The sequence below is a fragment of the Leptonotus elevatus genome, chromosome 5, assembly GCF_054856555.1.
Source record: "Leptonotus elevatus isolate MCC_2025b chromosome 5, RoL_Lele_1.0, whole genome shotgun sequence".
Classification (NCBI taxonomy): domain Eukaryota; kingdom Metazoa; phylum Chordata; class Actinopteri; order Syngnathiformes; family Syngnathidae; genus Leptonotus; species Leptonotus elevatus.
Window position 1 is genome coordinate 9,743,886 of NC_141243.1, and position 18,245 is coordinate 9,762,130.

Here is an 18,245-nt window from a genome sequence, read left to right on the forward strand (position 1 = left end):
ACTGGTTACCATAGCAACACCGCTCCGATGCGTCTGTTTACGTGCCGTCGACCAACACTCGATGACGTAATCTCCTAAAAATGTGTACCGTCTCCTGGTTAGGAAGAGTTCCAAACGACCCCCAGAAATGTCGTTTAGAAAAAAAAAAAGTAGCGCTAGGAAATCTACCTTGTTAAATTAAAGAGAGGCACATGTTCAAAAGAAGAAAATGTCGGACATATTGTGCAAGTGGCTCAACGAAGAGCTTCGCCTGTCAAAGGTTATCGGTATGTATGACTGAAATGTACTGACAGTTACTTGTGTGCTAACTCATTTATACTAATGCCGACTGTTGGCGATTTTCTTGTAGTAAATTAATGTATCTTTAATGTTGAGCCATAAATGACAGGTGAATAGAGTGTTTAAGCTAACTGACTGGACTGAATAAAAGCTAACATTTAATTTGAGACCTCTGCAGGTGTAATAAATTACAATATAGTAGAAAGGTTTGTTTTCATTTTCAGTAGTTCAGTTCACTATTACAGTGTTTCCCAATTTTTTTTTTGAGTCAATGAACATATTTTACATAAGAAAAAAATGTCACAAAAAGTGCATTCTGTACACAGGTTAATTGCCATCTAGTGGAAGAGCTTTTAATTGTTCTGCCGTTCTGATGCATAAACTAAATAAGTAGCTGCTTGGTGCCCCCTTGCCACTAGAGGGCTCCCAAAAAGTGTGACCATTTTTTTTTTCTTCAAGCACATCGAAATATGGTGGGGGAGAAGCTTCCTAATCAAATTCTGGTGGGATTAACAATTCCAAATTCCACTTAGTGTTAACACAAAAACTTCAGGACAGGAAAAAAAAAAGTCAGGAAAAAAAGATCTACAAGAACAGCTGAACTTTATTCAGAGTTAATTTAATGCGCTTTAAAATGCAGGTGTGTTTACCATTTAATGTGTGATTAAATAATTCTGAACATGCAACCACATCGCAGTTTTTTTCCATTTACTTCCCCTCTCCCCCCCAAAATCTCAATTGAACTGATTTATTGTTGTTTGTATTATGAAATAACTGGCATGTTCATCCTTTCAGAACCAAAGAACTTCGCTAAGGATTTCTCCAATGGTTACCTAGTTGGAGAAGTTTTACATAAATATCAAATAATAAATGATGTCAGTACCTTTATGAAAACAGAGTAAGTTCATTTATTTTCTCCTCCTTGAAAACCAAACTCTCAAAAACGGATTGCTCTTTTTTGAATTTGTCTTACGTTTTAATCTGGAAAAAAAAATATGCCCACAGCACCCCCACGTCCAAACTGAACAATTTCACGCGCCTCGAGCCAACTCTCCATCGGCTGGGCATCTCCTTCGACCTGGCTGCAGCTCAGGGAGTGATGCAGGAGAAGCCTGGCGCCGCCACGCATCTTCTTTATCAGCTCTACGTCACACTAGAGAAACAGAAAAAGAGGAAATCCGAAATCATGCAACATGATGCCCTGCATAAAAAAAGTCACGAAATCTTCTCTGATGTAAGTGTGATGAGATTTATTATCGCACCCTGTTAAACGCAGGTCTTTACCAAGTACAAGCAATCTGAATGTGAATCCTACTCAGTGTTTGTTTTCTGTAGCGTCTCCATCTTGTGGTGAAGAAACGCGATGCGGAGTTGAAGTTGCAGAAAGTTAATCAAGACATAGAGAAGAGACGCCCTGAGTTTGACAAGTCAGCCCAGAAGAAGGGTCAACTCAAAGACCAGGATGACAAGAGAGCGGCACACATGAGGAAGGTGTTCAAGGAAACTCATTGTCTCCCGGTCTCTCTTGCCAACACAGATATCAATTTTAACCCAGTACAGTGTTAGCTCCCCCACCCGTGTTCTCACCATTAGCCTGCCTAAAAATCACACATCACAGCATTATTCTGTATGTTTTGCAGTTTTCTCGTCCGAAATCTAGTGATGTCATGTCAAATCAAAACCAGTCCGCTGACGTCCAGGTGCCAAAACCACCTCCCTACTCTTCACTGGTCAACATGAGGCGGCAGAAGCATCAGCAGCGCAAAGATCAGCAAGCGGAGGTCACACTCAAACTCAAGCTCATCAGAACTCAAAAAGATTATGACAACGCTTGAATTTGCCCTGCAAATACTCGAGCCTAGACTTAGTTTTAGGTTTGAAAAATAAAGCAGAGACTTACTAAGACTTCTACAAGACTACAAGACGTATTAAGACCTACTTCAAAGACTTCAGTCTTGATATTGCCATCCATCTGCTTGAGTTTAGTTTTGGGCTCAAGATCAAAAGATAGACTAGACCTATGCTCAGAGGTGGCACATCCAGGTCCAGTTTTACTTTCTGGACCTGGACTTCAGCTGAAATAATTGGGGGGAATCAAAGTTGGACCAAAGACCTGAATTTGTAATGATAATAATTAAAATAATATAATTTAAAAAAAAAACTTGTACCTGACATCAAAAACTAGGCTTTGGTTTAAACTCAAAGGCTGGAGACTAGACTTGGACTTGAATTTGATTGAAACCAGTTCAAGGGTGCTGGATTTGTCCTATAAAAATGTAGAAATTTTACCTTGAGTTCAAAAGCTAGAAACTATATGAAGATGTGAAACTGCTACACCACCTCCTGTTGTCTTAAACTTCAGACTAAACTTGCACTCAAGCACAAAGACTCAAGACTAGACTTGGTCTCAGATTCAAAGAATTGGGGCGGGATTCGAAAATACATTAGAGGGGACTTGTGAACCTTATCCTGCAAAAACTCGGTCTCCAGCTCCAAGAAATTAAATTTGGATTTTAGAACCAGGTGTGCAAGTAAGTAGAGTGTTAATAAGTAGACTTAACTTGAAAGAACCTGTCTTAGACCGGTCTTGTAAATACTAGAGACCAGGCACAAACATTTTTGGAAAAGGTGCTCAAGGGGCAACCATCACCAAAGTTATTCACATAAAGAAAACACTCAAAGCTATATATAACTTACATTATATATTAATTTCTGTTCACACAACCAGCACAGTGAGCAGAAGAAGCTACAGCAGATAAAAAAAAAAAAGTCAAAAAATAAATACTTGTCTGATATTGATTGATTTAAGATGAGACTGCGCTTGCTATCCAGCTCAAATGTGCAGGACACAGATTTGCCTTACAATGACTTGATTTGATCAAGCTTGATGCATTTGACATACATTTAGCTTTTGAGAAGACTTGTACTTCATTTCATTGGCTCAAAGAGTTGTAACTCGACGTGGTATCCAGGTCAAAGTCTTTAGGCTTGTGTTGTGTCATTATACTTCCGTCCACGCAGACAGTCCAGGCCGAAATTGCAGAGTTTGAGATAAACAGGAAGAAGTTGACCACTTCAGGCTTGGCTTCAACTTCAGGGTGAGAGAAACATTTTGTGTGCATCTGTATAGAGATGGAGCTCTATTGACTAATTGACGCTTCCCTTGAAAAAAAATCTGTTAACCCAAAACAGTTTAGTGACATTTCCAAATCACCACCGTACATTATCCGTAAAAATAAATGGCTTACAGATAATGATTTAAAAAAATGTCATTATGAAACAAGAACAAATTACAGTGACAAAAAAACAATGCAAAAATTTGTGAATGTACCGGCATGTATGTGCGCCTCACAGTCGAGATGTACAACTTTCACATACCTTGACACCACTGTACTCATTTCCTATTAGGCAAGACTTTTTGTCGCCATCTTGTGGCATTGTAGGGCTTTTCAAAAAGACCACAAACATTTTGATTCGGTGGGTTTTCCAACGAATAGCTGGGGATAGGTTCCGCTGAAAAAAAGGCAAATTAATACATTATAAATAGTGATTACTCTGCATATTTTTGTTGGGTGTTTTTTTTTAACCTCTTTGCTCTCACTAGTGGTCTAGATGTTCCACTTGGAGGTAACACCCAGGGCAGTGGAGGTGAAAATGAGCTGACGTTCCAATCCAGCAGCGCCTATATTCAGGAGATCCGCCAAAGATTGCAAGAGAACGTGGCCGCTTCTGAGCAGAGAGAAAAGAGACGAATCCGGTGCCTGGTCGAGCAGCTCAAAGCCCACGTGGCTCAAGAGGTGGGCCACATAAGCTTGATTGGGTGTACAGAGAGAGACACTGGTCAATTTCTCATCTGTCATTTTGATTGTTCTTAAACTCACCACACGTGAAGGCTATGTGGCTTCCTTCCCCCTGCAGGAAAGATGGCGAGAAGAGCAACTGGTAAGGTCTCTGACAGGCCAGACTCAGCAAGAGAAGCGTTTGGCGGTGCAGCTCCTCCAGATGCGCAAGCAGAAGGATGCGTTCCGGCAGAACCGCCTGCTGATAGAACAGCAGTTCCAGCAGCAGAGAGAGAAGGAATTCCGAGAAGCTCTCGAAAGGGAAGCCGTGAGTGTCACTTCACGGCGCTGTCCGTTTGTAGATGTTATATCGGACGTCTTCTGACTTGCCGCGTGGCCTCCTGGTATCTCTTTGGGATTCAGGCCTTGACCCGCCAAGCTCAATTAGACCGGGCGGAGGAGATCCAATTGGAGCTGGAATTCTGTAAGAAGATGGCTGCGGAGTGTGCTCGGAATAGATCTAAGAAGCATTTTGAGAACTGTAAGGAGATTTTGGAGCAAATTGTGGACTTGGCCACCAAGGTTGGAGAATATCGCCTGCTCACCTCAAAGTAAGCAATATGTTCGACCCCCCCCCCCCCCCCCTTATGTAGCATATAATAATCAATGCAGTATTAATAACTGCATTTTATATAGCACAATAATAATGGAGACCCAAATTTACAATTTGTCACCCACAACTATATATTTGTGTTAAATACCATTTCTCTTTTTTAGGAGTTGAGTGTGGAGTGAAATGATAAAAAAGTAGTGCTTAGTTGGTTGTGTGACGATAGTAAGCAAAGACAATGTTGTGGTATACTTTGTTTGTTTAGTTTTGTTTTCAAGTTAAGGCTGTGTCATTTGCAGTCTGATTCCAGCCAAGCTGATGCGGGAATTAAAGGAGTTGCTGTTAAATGGCCTCCCTCTTTACGAGCAGCAGCGGCCCACATCGCCCGACCCAGTAGAGCTCCAGAAACAGGAGCTGCTCAACAATCAGGATTACGAGGAATTTGTTGTGAGTTATATTGAACACAAATATAAATGTAGCACTTACGATTTTGAGTTAAATTCAAACATCTTAGAATTTTTCTTTGAACTTAAAACCTAATTTATCTCAAATATTATTTATATAATTTTTTGGGGTATTTATTTGAGAGTTTTTTAAAAAAAATATTATTATTCTGGGCAGCATCTACAACATAGGTGTCAAACTCGGGCCCTCGAGGGTCGCAGTTTTGCAGTTTTTGGAAGTTTCCCTCTTCCAACACAAGCCGATTCCAATCAGCAGAAACGTTATCTGGCTTATGCAGAGCTTGCTGATGAGCTGATCATATATCAGCTGTGTTGGAGAAGGGAAACATCCACAACCTGCAGGACTACGGCCCTCGAGGACCGGAGTTTGACACCTATGATCTACAACATCCTGATATTCCACACCTGTGAGCTGGATGGATTATCTCAAAGGAGAAGTGCTCACTAACACGGATTTACACATTTTGATTTGTGAACAATATTTGAGTAAAATAACCTTTTTTGTGTACATAGGAAAAAAAACTATTTTATTTGGAGCAAAAACAAAAGTCTCGCGTTAACATTTGTGGTCAGTGTATCGCTATTTAGGTGTATGTGGAACGGGACCCGCATGCAGGGCAAGTGAACCTTCCGTTCTGACTTAACTTTGCTGTGTGTCAGAACATGGTGGGAGAATGGACATGGACAGAGGAGTCCGGGGAGGCCAGTTCACCGGTTGTGCCGTGCCACAACGTTATTCTCAGACATGTGTTCTTCAGAATGAGGAGCATGCTCCCGCCGCCGAGCCCGTCAGCAATGACTGGCTACAGGATCAAGGCGTGTGTCCTGGGCAAGATCTGCTCGGGCAAGACCGCCTGTTTGAAGAAGATTGCTCAAGGTGCGTGCGTGCGTGCATGAACACCTCATGTGTCTTATGGGCTTTCTTTTCTAAGTCAGCCTGTTGTCTTCTCCTTGTAGATCTCAAAATATGTGTCCTATCAGTGGATAGGCTCATAGAAGAAGCACTGAACTCTCACCAAAGTAGAGAGAGGGTGAGCCGAGAATCACCTTACAGACCATACTGTAGGTCAGGAGCTCGCTAGTAACCGTTTTAAAACATGCGTGCAGGTCAAAGAAGAAAATGAAGAACATGAGAGTGAATTAGGCACAATTATGAATACCGGTGGGCTACTTGTTAATACGACTAATCTATGGCAGCAATTTTTCTTTGTTATTGTATTGATGTTTCATTTTTCAGATCTGTATGGGAAAGAGGAAAAATCGCAGATAAATGTAAGAGAAGCAATTGCTGACAAATCTTAAAGATGCAAAATTCAAGTCTATCCCAAGCGCTCCCTTTCTCTTTGTCCCAGTTGTCGATCCGTGCAATGCTGGGAAGAGTTGCGGCAGAGGAGCTGAGCAAAGGCAACGCCATCCCCGATAAGCTATTGGTGGACATTGTCGTGGAGGCTATCAGGTATCACTGCATTGCACTCAATGATAGAATATCCACACATGGAGAATTAACTCATTCACTGCCATTAACGGTTATAGACGTCAAAAAACATTTGAACTATTTCTATTAGTTTAACCGTTTTTTTCTACTTTTGTTAACAAGAGTATGAAAACCTAGATTTTTTTTATTGTACATTTAGAACAGATATAAAATCTGACGCCCCTAATTTTTAATAATCAACTCAAATTTTTAATTGTAATTAATCGCATGACTTCACTAGTTAACTCACGATTAATCACACATTTTATATCTGTTTTAACTGTACAATTTTTTTTTTATTGTACACTCATACTCTTGTTAACAAAAGTGGAAAAACATATTAAACTAATAGAAATAGTGCAAATTACGTTTATAGCCGCCAATGGCAGTGAATGAGTTAATAGACATACACACTATATAAATATTTATAATCTTGTGAGTAGCCAGATTCCATTCGAGTCAGGCTGGATCCTGGATGGCTTTCCGGTCAACATAGATCAGGCCCATCTACTTGAGACAGCCATCGCCTCTCTGGATACGGGGTACGAAGTATCGGACAGAAAGGTAGACCTCGCCTTCGATCCGAATCCTCCGCCTCTGCCGCCCCCGGCGCCTGCACTGGACTTGGTTGTACTGCTAGATATTCCTGATCAGTGTGCAGCCAAGCGGGCGGTCCATCACACCGGTACGTGTCGAATAATCAGTGAAGTGATAGGTTCTGAATATTTTGGCCTTTTCATGCAGCAAAAATAGATCGACAGTACTGTGCAAAGGATTTACACCGATGCTAGCTTTGTTGTTTTGAGTCACCTTTTCGTTGTTTTATTCAGATACAGTAAACTATTAAATAACAGAACAGAAAACACATAAACAATTTCCCAACATTTCGTGAAGGTGGTGCATTGGCCAAGGAAAAACCCACCACACATTGAAAATCTGGATAAAGGTACAGATAGGCATTAATGCAATAGTCCACTCAACCAGAATCATAATGGCAGAATCCAACATTTTGGGCTCATCTTATTCCTCTTAATTACACATTCCTAGTCCTAGGTTTAACTATTTAATTTGAAATCTTGCATCCAATTGGTACACATCCGACTTAGTGATGGGAAAAATGAAGCTTCGTGAAGCTTCGTGAAGCACTTGCAATATTTTTTGACTCCTCTAGGTGGTGCTCTTTTGTTAATAATAAAGGCAAGTGCAATGGAAATTGATTCAATTTCCACTGCATCTTTAAATCAAGAGTGCCATCTAGAGAAGTAAAAAAATATATCACAAGTGCTTCATGAAGCTTCATTTGTCCATCATTAACGTCAGTTTTCAACTTGACCATTGAGGAGCTAGAAGATTTCTGCAGAGGATACATTAGACATCACTCGATTTAAGCTCGCCCGCGGAAGCTCAATCTTCGCACCTCGAGACGCTCCTTAACTCATTCACTGCCATTGACGCCTATAGACGTCAAGAATTCATTTGAACTATTTCTATTAGTTTCACTTTTTTTCCCCACTTTTGTTAACAAGAGTATGAAAACCTAGATTTTGGTATTGTACATTTAGAACAGATATAAAATTTGTGATTAATCGATTAATTACAATTAAAAAAAAATTATCGTCTGACGCCCCTAATTTTTAATAATTTTTCCCTTCTTTTTTTTATTAGAAGCATCAGGCTGGTGTCTGTGGATCTCACGCGGCTTCGTCTGTCCTTCCTTCCTTTTCTCTGTCCCTCCTTCGGTCTCTTGAGGCCTCCCTGATTTTATGTTTTTTGGATTTGTTGGGGTCTGGATGTTTCTTGGGTTGGGGAGGAGTTCTGGTGGGTGGTGCCTGGTCGGTGCTGGATTTCACCTTCCTTGGTTTTCTTTGGTCCCCTTGGGTCTCCTGACGGCGGTGTTCGGTTTAGGTGAACGGTATGAGATTTTTTCTAATAGGTTTTTTTGGTGAGCTAACAAATACACGCACGCACGCACGCACACACGCACGCACGCACGCACGCACACATACTCACCCACACACACACAAAAATAAATAAATAAATAAATAAATAAAAAATAAAAATAAAGAGCAATGATGATGACATTTCCGAATGAACAATACTGAGCTCTTTATAAAAGAAAGAAAAAAAAAAAGAAGCATCAGGCGATTCTTTTTTTTAATTGTAATTAATCACATGACTTCACTAATTAACTCAAGATTAATCACGAATTTTACATCTGTTCTAAATGTACAATATATTTTTTTTTAGGTTTTCATACGCTTATTAACAAAAGTGGGAAAAAAATGTGAAACCAATAGAAATAGTTAAAATGAATTTTTGACGTCTATAGCCGTCAATGGCAGTGAATGAGTTCACATAAGGAGTAACAAACATTACTGAATGAGCTGTATGAATTATAGTTATACACGGTTAGCCAATGCCAATTCACACATTGCCCGATCACAGTACATTATAAGCAGATTTTTTGATTTATTGCATCTCTTAGAAATTTTTATCAAATTTCTTTCATGAATAGATAGAAGTAATCAAACTCCTGGTGCCGCAGTCTCTCCACATGTAAACAACCGATTGTTTGTGGCACAGATTCCACACAGGTAATAAAAATGGGATGAGCAGCCTTGATTGTCTGTCGCCATGCATCTCCAGCCTAATACCCATTCTCTTCTTTTAGGATCACATCTTTTCAGGATACTTGGGTCAAACTTGAGGAATGGTTTGGAAACGCTGGGCGGAAAAGTATTTTGACACGTGTGAATGCTGATATAGCCAAGGAGGAACTTTACTTGACCATGAAAAGCATCTTGCAGAAGGCTATAGAGCAAAAACTGGAAGGTAACAAGGATGCATTGAGAACCATTTTGTCTGGAACATAACTTTTATTATATATATTGTTTTATTTTCTGCAACAGTCCCTTGGCCGCCGTTTGAGGAAGAGGTTTTGGACACTGCTGTACCTGTCGTGTCCCCCCCTCCTGCTGTGAGCTCCGCCCAAACGCCGGCCGTCACAAATGAAGACGTCAAACATGAAGAATCTCAATTGAGCATTACCGAGGACAAATCCAACCCGGTCACCTCGACAGGTGCAGTGGTCGTATTTGCAAATGTGTGAAAACAAGCTCGAAATGTTTGCAATTGTGTTCAATTTAGGCACAATTTATAGAGATCTACTTCCACTGTGTAGCATATTTGTAGGAACAGGTTTTCCCCAAGCTCGCAAAATTAGAGGCGGTAGAACCTGTAAACTTTGGATAATGTCGATTTCCTGCCAACAAGGAGTACTTTTGTGATTTAGTATGCAGAGTCAGCTGCACTGGACTGGAAAGGCTCGTAAAGGCTGTTTTGTGTTAATTAACTGTGGAATTGAGTGGCGACTATAGAGTAGAAGTCATTCGAGTTTAATGGAGCTTTCTGTCCAAGCTGCAGATCCAGCAAGCAAGACATCAGCTGACTCAGTGGCCGACGAAGACTTGCAAGAAACCCCACCCACTTCTTCCTCACCGTGCCCGGGTTCTCCTGGCTGGGTCTACGTAGACGAGCCGCTGTCCTCAGTAGGAACCAATTGATGTTATCAGAAGGCATGGGAGAATTCCCATCCTGTCATAAACATAAATATGTACTTTTGTTCTCTCCGTGTCTGCCTTTAGGATAAAGCGGAATATCTGTGCCAACAGTGGGAGTCAATATGTGATTCTTATGTGAGCAGTGTAAAGGCTGTGATGCAGGAGCTCCGCTTAGAACGCACTGTTATTGTCCAACACTTGTATGACATCAGGTATACTACATTTGGAAGTGTGTTTTCATATACTGTAATAATGCAATGATGCCCACTTTGCCAGGTGTACCTCTATTAGTATGCAGGCTCTGAATAGTGGTACAGGAAGGAATGTTTTTAATTAAAGCTACCAAACGCAGACAATTCCATTTCGAATCGCTACTGCCATCTGTTGATGAAAATAGAAACTGCACACGGCCTTCTTAACAGACACAATGCACTATTGACATCACATCCACGGACAGAAGGCGAGGCGGGAAATTCAAACCCGAATCCAGTCTGAAAATTATTGGCCTGAGGCTTGCGGGAGTACCCATTGTGAACAGCTAAAGTGTTGATTTACTAATTAGAAGCTGTTCCAGTCATAAATGGTCTAATAAAAAGGCTATTGTAAAGATTTTTTGGGGGGCAAAGAGCAACTTTAAATACTGGTACCCAAAAAATATACAACAATTAAAACATGTAATACGATCAAACATGTTTGAAGAAACTTGTAGTTATGTGTATATTATTTATTTTTGTATGTTAATTTTTTTATTTCACTACTGTATACTTTTAAGTACAGGTCAGTTGTATTCAAATTTTAAATACAGTACAATGCATTTTGCATTTAATCTATAAGAAATGTTTGTTTTTTATGTGCAATCCACTTTCATTAATCCGTATTTAAGGGGATTTTTTCCTTTTCCTTTATTTAAGCACAGTGTTGATAAACAAACTGCATAACGCTACAATGGCTTACAATAACTACAGTAGCTAAATTTGGGGAATAAAACCACTTCCTCATTTTGTTTTTAATGATCACTGAGACCTACTAGATTACTACATTTTAATGTTGTTCATGATGGTGGTACTTGGAGAACTACATAAGTGTTTTGAGGTGATATTTATAACAATTATAGTATATTTTGCTGTCAATCCACTGAGTAATGAAAAATAGTTTTTTCAATATAGTCTAGACTAGTTTGAAAAAAAAAAAAAGACTAACAATATTTTTTCCCCTTTGTATCCCATTCGTTTCGAACCATGTGACACATCTCCAGAGAGGAGTTCAAGCAATTCCTGGAGCGACCGGACCTGAAGCAGGAATTAGTATCTCAGTGGCAGAAGGACTACAACAGCATACCCGATGATCTGAGGAAAAACGAGGAGACCAAAGCAGAGTTAAATCATCGCCTGGATGTAAGTACCCAAAAAAATAAATAATACAATTTGAACACAATAGAACTGGCTTAAGAGTAAACTGAGGCATTGTGATTGGTACATAGGACCTACGGGAGCATTTGTGGGACATCGTCGATACGCACAAGGAGGACGATGAGACACAACGGACCGGGCTCATACGTGAGAAGTGGTTGGAGGAGCACACCATTATCTTAGTCAACCATCATTTAAGACTCATACAGGTAGCACTTTTTCATGAAGTGGACCATCTATGTACGATTACATGTGAGTAATGACTACAGATTTAATGGGAACTGGAGTTTTTGAGAACGTTGACTCCATGAGTCATTTTCTGTTTTACACAATAAATATTTATTGAGTGCCATTTACCGGGACACTTATCCAGTGAAAATAAATCTATTCTGGCAGGTTAGCTCTCCTTTGACTGTTCTCAGGATTTAAAGTTGTTCTATCAGTTGGGCTGTATTAATCTTTTTCGTCTGTTGACATACTTAGAGAATTAAGTTGCCTACTATTTCTGTTTTCCTAATCGTACATTACAAATTGTGAATGCGTACAGGATATGCTGTGCGTTCTTCTGTCCAAACTTTGAAGCAAACACATTTCTATGGTTCCATCCCCTCACCCACTGATAATAAAATAATAAGGAATCGGATCAATAAGCAGGCTCGATAGTGTAGTCATAAAAAAAAGCTAACTTCTTATCAATTCCCATTCCAAGTTATGACCCGATTTAGTACATACACTACCATCACTTTTTTTTTCTCTCTGAACGCTTTTATAAAAATCTATGTTCTTTAGGTGGAAATGAGCCGTTTTCAGAACACACGCAATATTTTGCGGGACTACTATCTAAATGCGGGTCAACAGGAACACCTGGACTCCATCCCCCTCCTTGACGTTGAAGATATTGGACCTGTAAAGGTATTTCCCAGTAATGTGATTTCCTGTCATATTTCCTTTTTGATGTTTTTTTTTGTTTTTTGTTTTTTTTTTTTAAATATTCCCGTTCCCTTATGAGTCAAGTACCATATCGGCTTTCTGCACAGAATTTGGAGAAAAAAGTTGATACAATTGAATCCAAAGCATACCAATGAATATTTGCCATCAGTCAGGTCGTCTTGTTGATTGTGTTCAGGTACTTCGTGAGATCTTGATCGACAAACACGACGATGCCCTCGCAGTCATAAGTAAACTGGTAATGCAGGACAGGAACATGTATAATATATATGGAGCAGATATATGGAAGGCATGTTTTAAACGGTGACTTGTGTCGGCGTGAAGGTGTCAACGGAACCTCAGCAGGTGGAGCTGAAATCACAAGACATCCAAGAGAAGGACAAAGTGCAGGAGAAGGAGAAAGAAAAGGAAAAAGAGAAAGAGAAGGAAAAGGAGAAAGAAAAGGAGAAAGAGAAAGATAATGCAAACAAAAAGACTAAAGACAAAGATAAAAAGCAGAAAGGTGTGTGAAAAAAAAAATTGTGGTTGCTAGCAGGTTTTCTACATTATTTAAAAAAACCAAATTCTTTACGTCTTGTGTTCAGCTTCTCCATCTCCGCCTCCACCACCCAGCCCGCCGCCAGCTGTGGAGACTGTGGAGAAGAACACCGGAGCTGTTAAAAATGTCAAACAGAAACAAATAATCAGAGAATACACAGCCGTGTTGAAGCATGAAGGTGTTATGGCCAAAATGCTATTCATCCAGACATGCACATTTTTACAAGCGATCATTTTCTCCTGTCTGAACATGTTCAACCAATCTGTACACAATAAATTGGGCATGGCAGTTTTTTTTGTTAACCTTTAAAAACACCATTCTCATATATGTTAGTGTGTGTTTGTGTGTGTGTGTGTTCCAGAGAGTGCATCAAAGGTACGAATTCAGCTGGTGAAAGGCCACGGGCTGGTACTGGTAAACTCTCTGCTAAGCAGAGCAGAACAAATCTTTAGCGACATGCGAGACAGATTAGAAGCACATTATGTTGCACAAATGAAGAGGTCAGTGTCTCTTTATTCGACATCATTTCACAGTTTATGTAACGTAACTTGCTATCTTAATAAAAATGAACATGTTGAGAATGATCCGTTAACAATTTATTTAATTTTTTGTTTAGTATTGACCAACTTGCCGAGGTGGTGCGCCACTTTATAGAGACCGCTGCTAAGCTTCAGAACGAGTTGGTGCTGGTAAGTATTAAGTAGTAACACCTTGTTGTGTTTTTTTTTTCTTCTTTTTAACTCATTCACTCCCAGCCTTTTTCATTGAAGCAACCCCCTTCACTCCCGGCTGTTTTACTAAAATTTCGACTGATTTTGCATGGCCCACAGAATATTGTGTTCTATTGCTATAAAAACATGGAACCTAACAAAAGAAAGATTAGTCTCTTCTTTCATCAGGAAAAAAAAAGTATATTTCTGTCTGTTTCCGTTTTGCAGCAATTAGCATTCGAATATAGCTAAGTTTCATCATTATTCGCGAATCTGTTTTAAACTGTGGGGAAAACAGCTTGTTTGCAACATGGCCTGGTTTGATCTCTTATACTGCGCTGCCACCCGCTGGCCGTTTTTGTAATAACTACCATTGGTTCAACCGTTCTCTGCAGTTCAAAGCCAAAAACATTCCAATAAAAAATGTATAAATACGTCTTTGGGACACTGGTTATATTCAAAATAGAACGTGTTTAAACGTTTTTGGGAGCAAATGAGTTAAGGGCATCTGTGCATAATAAATATAATATAAGGTATATCAAAAAGTATTGTGTCATCTGGTTACATTACACCAACCAGGACTGAAAATGGAAAAACATTTAGTTAGAAAATTGTATTCATGGTGAATAACAATCGTGGCTTCTTAATATATTCCATATTCTCTTGCTTTTAGGAAAGTATTGATTTCTATTTGAACGGCGACTCCCAATTGATTGAAAGTCCCCCTACCCCACCGAGTCCACCTGCATCGGAGAGAGAAACAACCTCAATGCTGACCGTCCTTCAGCTGGACTCGCTGTACCACTGTCTTTGCAATGAGGCTCCAACAGGTGTCATGTCCAGTTCTGAGTTCTTCCATCTAATCAGGGACATCCTCCCTTTCAACACTCTGCCCGAACCCTGGGAGAACATGAGTGAAACACAGGTATGCTCAATTCTTCAAAAATATGACATAACATGTCAGGATGATAATAACACAACGTTTCATACAGCTCTTGAATGAGATCTCATTAGATTATGCACCTAATGTAGCCAGTGAGCTTTTATCACTTGGTGAGTAAACAGACCCGGTCACGTGTGTCGTTACATTACATTTCCTCTCTTGTTGGTAGTTGAACGAGATCATTTCTCTGCTCACTGATGGATACAAACAGATCGACTGGCGTCGATTCCTTCTCAGTGCTGCCATCCCGTGGCCATTTCCCTCGTTAACACAACTGCTGCTTGTGCGCAAGAATTTCAAGGCAGCAGACACTGACGACACGGGATACATAAATGACGAGCAGTATATGCAGGTTAGTCTCTCTGCAACAAGAAAGAAGACCCTTAACTCCCTGAAGAGTTGTCTCCATTCATCATCCATTCCAGTGTTTCTGTTTAACAGATGGTAAACAACTCTTCAAGCTGTTTATCGCCACTCCTAGTTTACTGCCAAACATAAATCAAAGAGAATTACATGTTGCGTATCTAAAATGGCATCATCACTTTTTTTTGTTCTATGTTGCCCTAAATATGGTATTCTGGTTAATATTGTGAAATATGAGTAAAATCCAGCCGTTTTTATCCAATTTGCTGTCGACTGAAGATGACATCAATGTTGCTCCGGTCTCAGGTAACAACCAATCACAGCGTCAGAAAACAGCTGAGCTCTGATTGGTTGTTGCCTGAGCCCTGAGCAACATTGATGTCATCTTCAGTTGACAGCAAGTGACAAAATGGCCGCCTCTTGAGATGGATGAAAACGGCTGGATTTTGCTTCATAACTCATATTCCGCAAATGTAATATTAATCAGAATGTCATGTTTAGAATAATGAGGTCACACATAACATCTTATTGTCAAGAAATGATGAAGGTTGACTTCTACTTTAAAGTCCTTTAGCTTAATGCTCACACATGTTTGTATTATACTACCCACTGAATTAACTCATTCACTGCCATTGACGGCTATAGACGTAAAAAATTCATTTGAACTATTTCTATTAGTTTAACATTTTTCCCACTTTTGTTAACAAGAGTATGAAAACCTTGAACATTTTTTATTGTACATTTAGAACAGATATAAAATGTGTGATTAATCGTGAGTTAACTAGTGAAGTCATGCGATTAATTATGACTTTAAAAAATGAATCGCCTGACACCCTAATTTTTAATAATCTTTTCTTCTTCTTTTTTTTAAATTAAAAAGAAAAGCAAATATATATAAAAATTAAAAATAAATAAAATAACTTTAAAAAAAAAAGAACAAAAGATTATTAAAAATTAGGGGCGTCAGGCGATTAAATTTTTTCGTAATTAATCGCATGACCACTAGTTAATTCACGATTAATCAAAAATGTTATATTTGTTTTAAATGTACAATATATATTTTTAAAGGTTTTTATACTCTTGTTCACAAAAGTGGAGAAAAAGGTGAAACTAATAGAAATTGTTAAAATGAATTTTTGACGTCTATAGCCGTCAATGGCAGTGAATGAGTTACTACAAATAATGATACTATTGAAATACAAAGAAATTGTTCTGCCTGTCACTCTACATTGTAACCATAATTAGATGAACAAAGATACATCATTTGTTGTAAATATAGTAATTTTTATGAAATAAAGTGAATGTCAAATCGTTTCTCATGGCACGCTAATGTGGTTGGGAGTCACTGATCTATTCATTTCATTTTCAGACTGAATTGTGGTTTCCCACTGAGAGAGAGCAGTCCATGTCTGAGGACTCCTATGAGCCTCTGAATAACCGCCGCGCTAACCTACGCAAGGTAAAGTGCCAGCAGGGGCGCAATTCCTGACGACTGTTATGGTAAAAACGCCTTATTTGTCAAAATGATTCCTATGTTTTTTTCCTAGTTCTTTTTCCAGCTGTTTTCCGACCACTCTACCACCCCGCCTCAACTGGACTACATGACCATGCTACTGTGCTTCGCCTCTGACCCCGACCCCAAGCAGGGCTTCATTAAAGCACTGAGTGTAATGACGGGACATCATCTCCAGTATCCCATCTCAAGCTCTCTTGAAACGGTACGTTCACTGGTGTGCAAGGAAAAAAGCGGCACTCCTCAACTGGCACTCTGCACAACATGGCGACCTCTTGTTGATGATTCAGTAACACGGACTTGTTACGTACTCAGACCGATACCAGCTTAAGGGAGACCACACTGGCCACCCTATCGGAGCCTGAAGAAAAGTGCAGAGAGGAGGAGGAGTGCTCAGCGAGTAGCTTACAGACAGTGTCCATCCCAGCACTCCTTACTGTCGTGGGCCCCGAAGTGGGAAAGATGAAAGGTGGCGTCAACCCTCCTTCTGGCTGCCTGAGCCAGGAGGAGAACGTCGAGGTATGATGGGAAAAAAATGAATTATATTTGCTTTGTAGTGCGCCACTTTAGAACAAAGGTTATACCTAGGCCTGTTTCGTATGGTGCAAGGGTTGGGTTTAAAAAGTGTTGTTTTTTTTTAAACCACATTAATTATTACCTCCACCAGGCAGAGGGTGTTTTCTTCTCTGTAGATTTGTCCTGTGTGCACATTTCTAGAATTTGAGCAATTCTAATAATGACAAGCCAAATTTGCTGTGATGAACAAGCTTGTATTGCAAAAGGGAGATTCTTCCCACCTGGTAGAGGTGGTCAAGGGCTCACTTAGAAATTGCCCCAAACCCTTAAAATGGACACAATAAACTCAGCTATAAATATAAGATTTGAAAAATGCATTCCATCCAATGGACATATAAATTGTATTTTATTATGCAAGGGTCGTGTGGGAGTCCTCCCCAAAAATCGTATTAATTAATTAATTCATATCTGTTCTTTTGTAAATGTTATGTCACATTTAATAGAACTAACAGTACCTTTACTACCCCGTAGCACCTGATGCAGATATTCGCAGAGCTGGGCTACACTCCAGAAGAGGCCGTTCCCTTTTCGGTCCTCTCCGAGCATCCTTCCTTTCATAACCTGATAGCGATCACCGATAACCACCTCTTTGTTGTAAGTCAAGAGTCATCTCTGTTCTATTCACAAGCACTCTCAACGCTCGTCCTATTAAAATAACAATTCACGGAAGCACACGAGAAGGTTTTTAATTGTACATATTGAACATGTTTAATTGTACATAATCAGAAGAAAAACAGCCCAGTTATCTTTATATTTGGAGGATTTTTTTTAATCACCTTTGTTAACTTTCGAAGCATTTATTTGTTTATTTATTTATTTATTTTTGCATTTTCTTTCACATCTCAGTTAATGAGGCATGAACCTTTCAAACAAAAAAAAAACAAAAAAGGTATTTTACAACCTTAATGTTCCATTTTCTCAAACACATATTTTTCTTGTCTTTCAGAACATTCATAATGTGCTGCAGGCCCCTCAGCCAAAAGGAGAGTCTCAACAGTCTATTATTTGTTGACACATTTATGTCTTTACTTCCTGTCTTTTATGTCTAAATAAACTCTTAGGAGAGAATAAATAGATGA

General features: G+C 39.5%; 1 protein-coding gene across 1 annotated transcript; it reads left to right on the forward strand.

Moving 5' to 3' along the window:
• Nucleotides 1-66: 66 nt before the first annotated feature.
• Nucleotides 67-18,200, forward strand: spef2 (sperm flagellar and cilia associated 2). Its single transcript, XM_086077020.1, has 36 exons — nucleotides 67-266; nucleotides 1,075-1,177; nucleotides 1,285-1,513; nucleotides 1,615-1,770; nucleotides 1,920-2,060; nucleotides 3,301-3,377; nucleotides 3,884-4,076; nucleotides 4,198-4,386; nucleotides 4,482-4,669; nucleotides 4,968-5,115; nucleotides 5,793-6,009; nucleotides 6,090-6,163; nucleotides 6,240-6,294; nucleotides 6,370-6,404; nucleotides 6,485-6,588; nucleotides 7,050-7,291; nucleotides 9,122-9,200; nucleotides 9,278-9,438; nucleotides 9,516-9,686; nucleotides 10,030-10,154; nucleotides 10,251-10,378; nucleotides 11,422-11,560; nucleotides 11,647-11,784; nucleotides 12,365-12,487; nucleotides 12,702-12,761; nucleotides 12,848-13,025; nucleotides 13,108-13,239; nucleotides 13,423-13,561; nucleotides 13,678-13,750; nucleotides 14,445-14,696; nucleotides 14,884-15,066; nucleotides 16,447-16,536; nucleotides 16,625-16,795; nucleotides 16,906-17,109; nucleotides 17,638-17,760; nucleotides 18,113-18,200. The coding sequence occupies exons 1-36, from the start codon at nucleotides 209-211 to the stop codon at nucleotides 18,176-18,178; spliced, it is 4,944 nt and encodes a 1,647-aa protein (XP_085933146.1). The 5' UTR covers nucleotides 67-208; the 3' UTR covers nucleotides 18,179-18,200.
• The last annotated feature ends 45 nt before the right edge of the window (nucleotides 18,201-18,245 follow it).

Coding starts and splice junctions, on each gene's coding strand:
- spef2 (XM_086077020.1), top strand. CDS start 209: ATGTCGGACATATTGTGCAAGTGGCTCAACGAAGAGCTTCGCCTGTCA. Junction 3,378..3,883: donor GGCTTGGCTTCAACTTCAGG/GTGAGAGAAACA, acceptor TGCTCTCACTAG/TGGTCTAGATGTTCCACTTG. Junction 12,488..12,701: donor AAGATATTGGACCTGTAAAG/GTATTTCCCAGT, acceptor GATTGTGTTCAG/GTACTTCGTGAGATCTTGAT.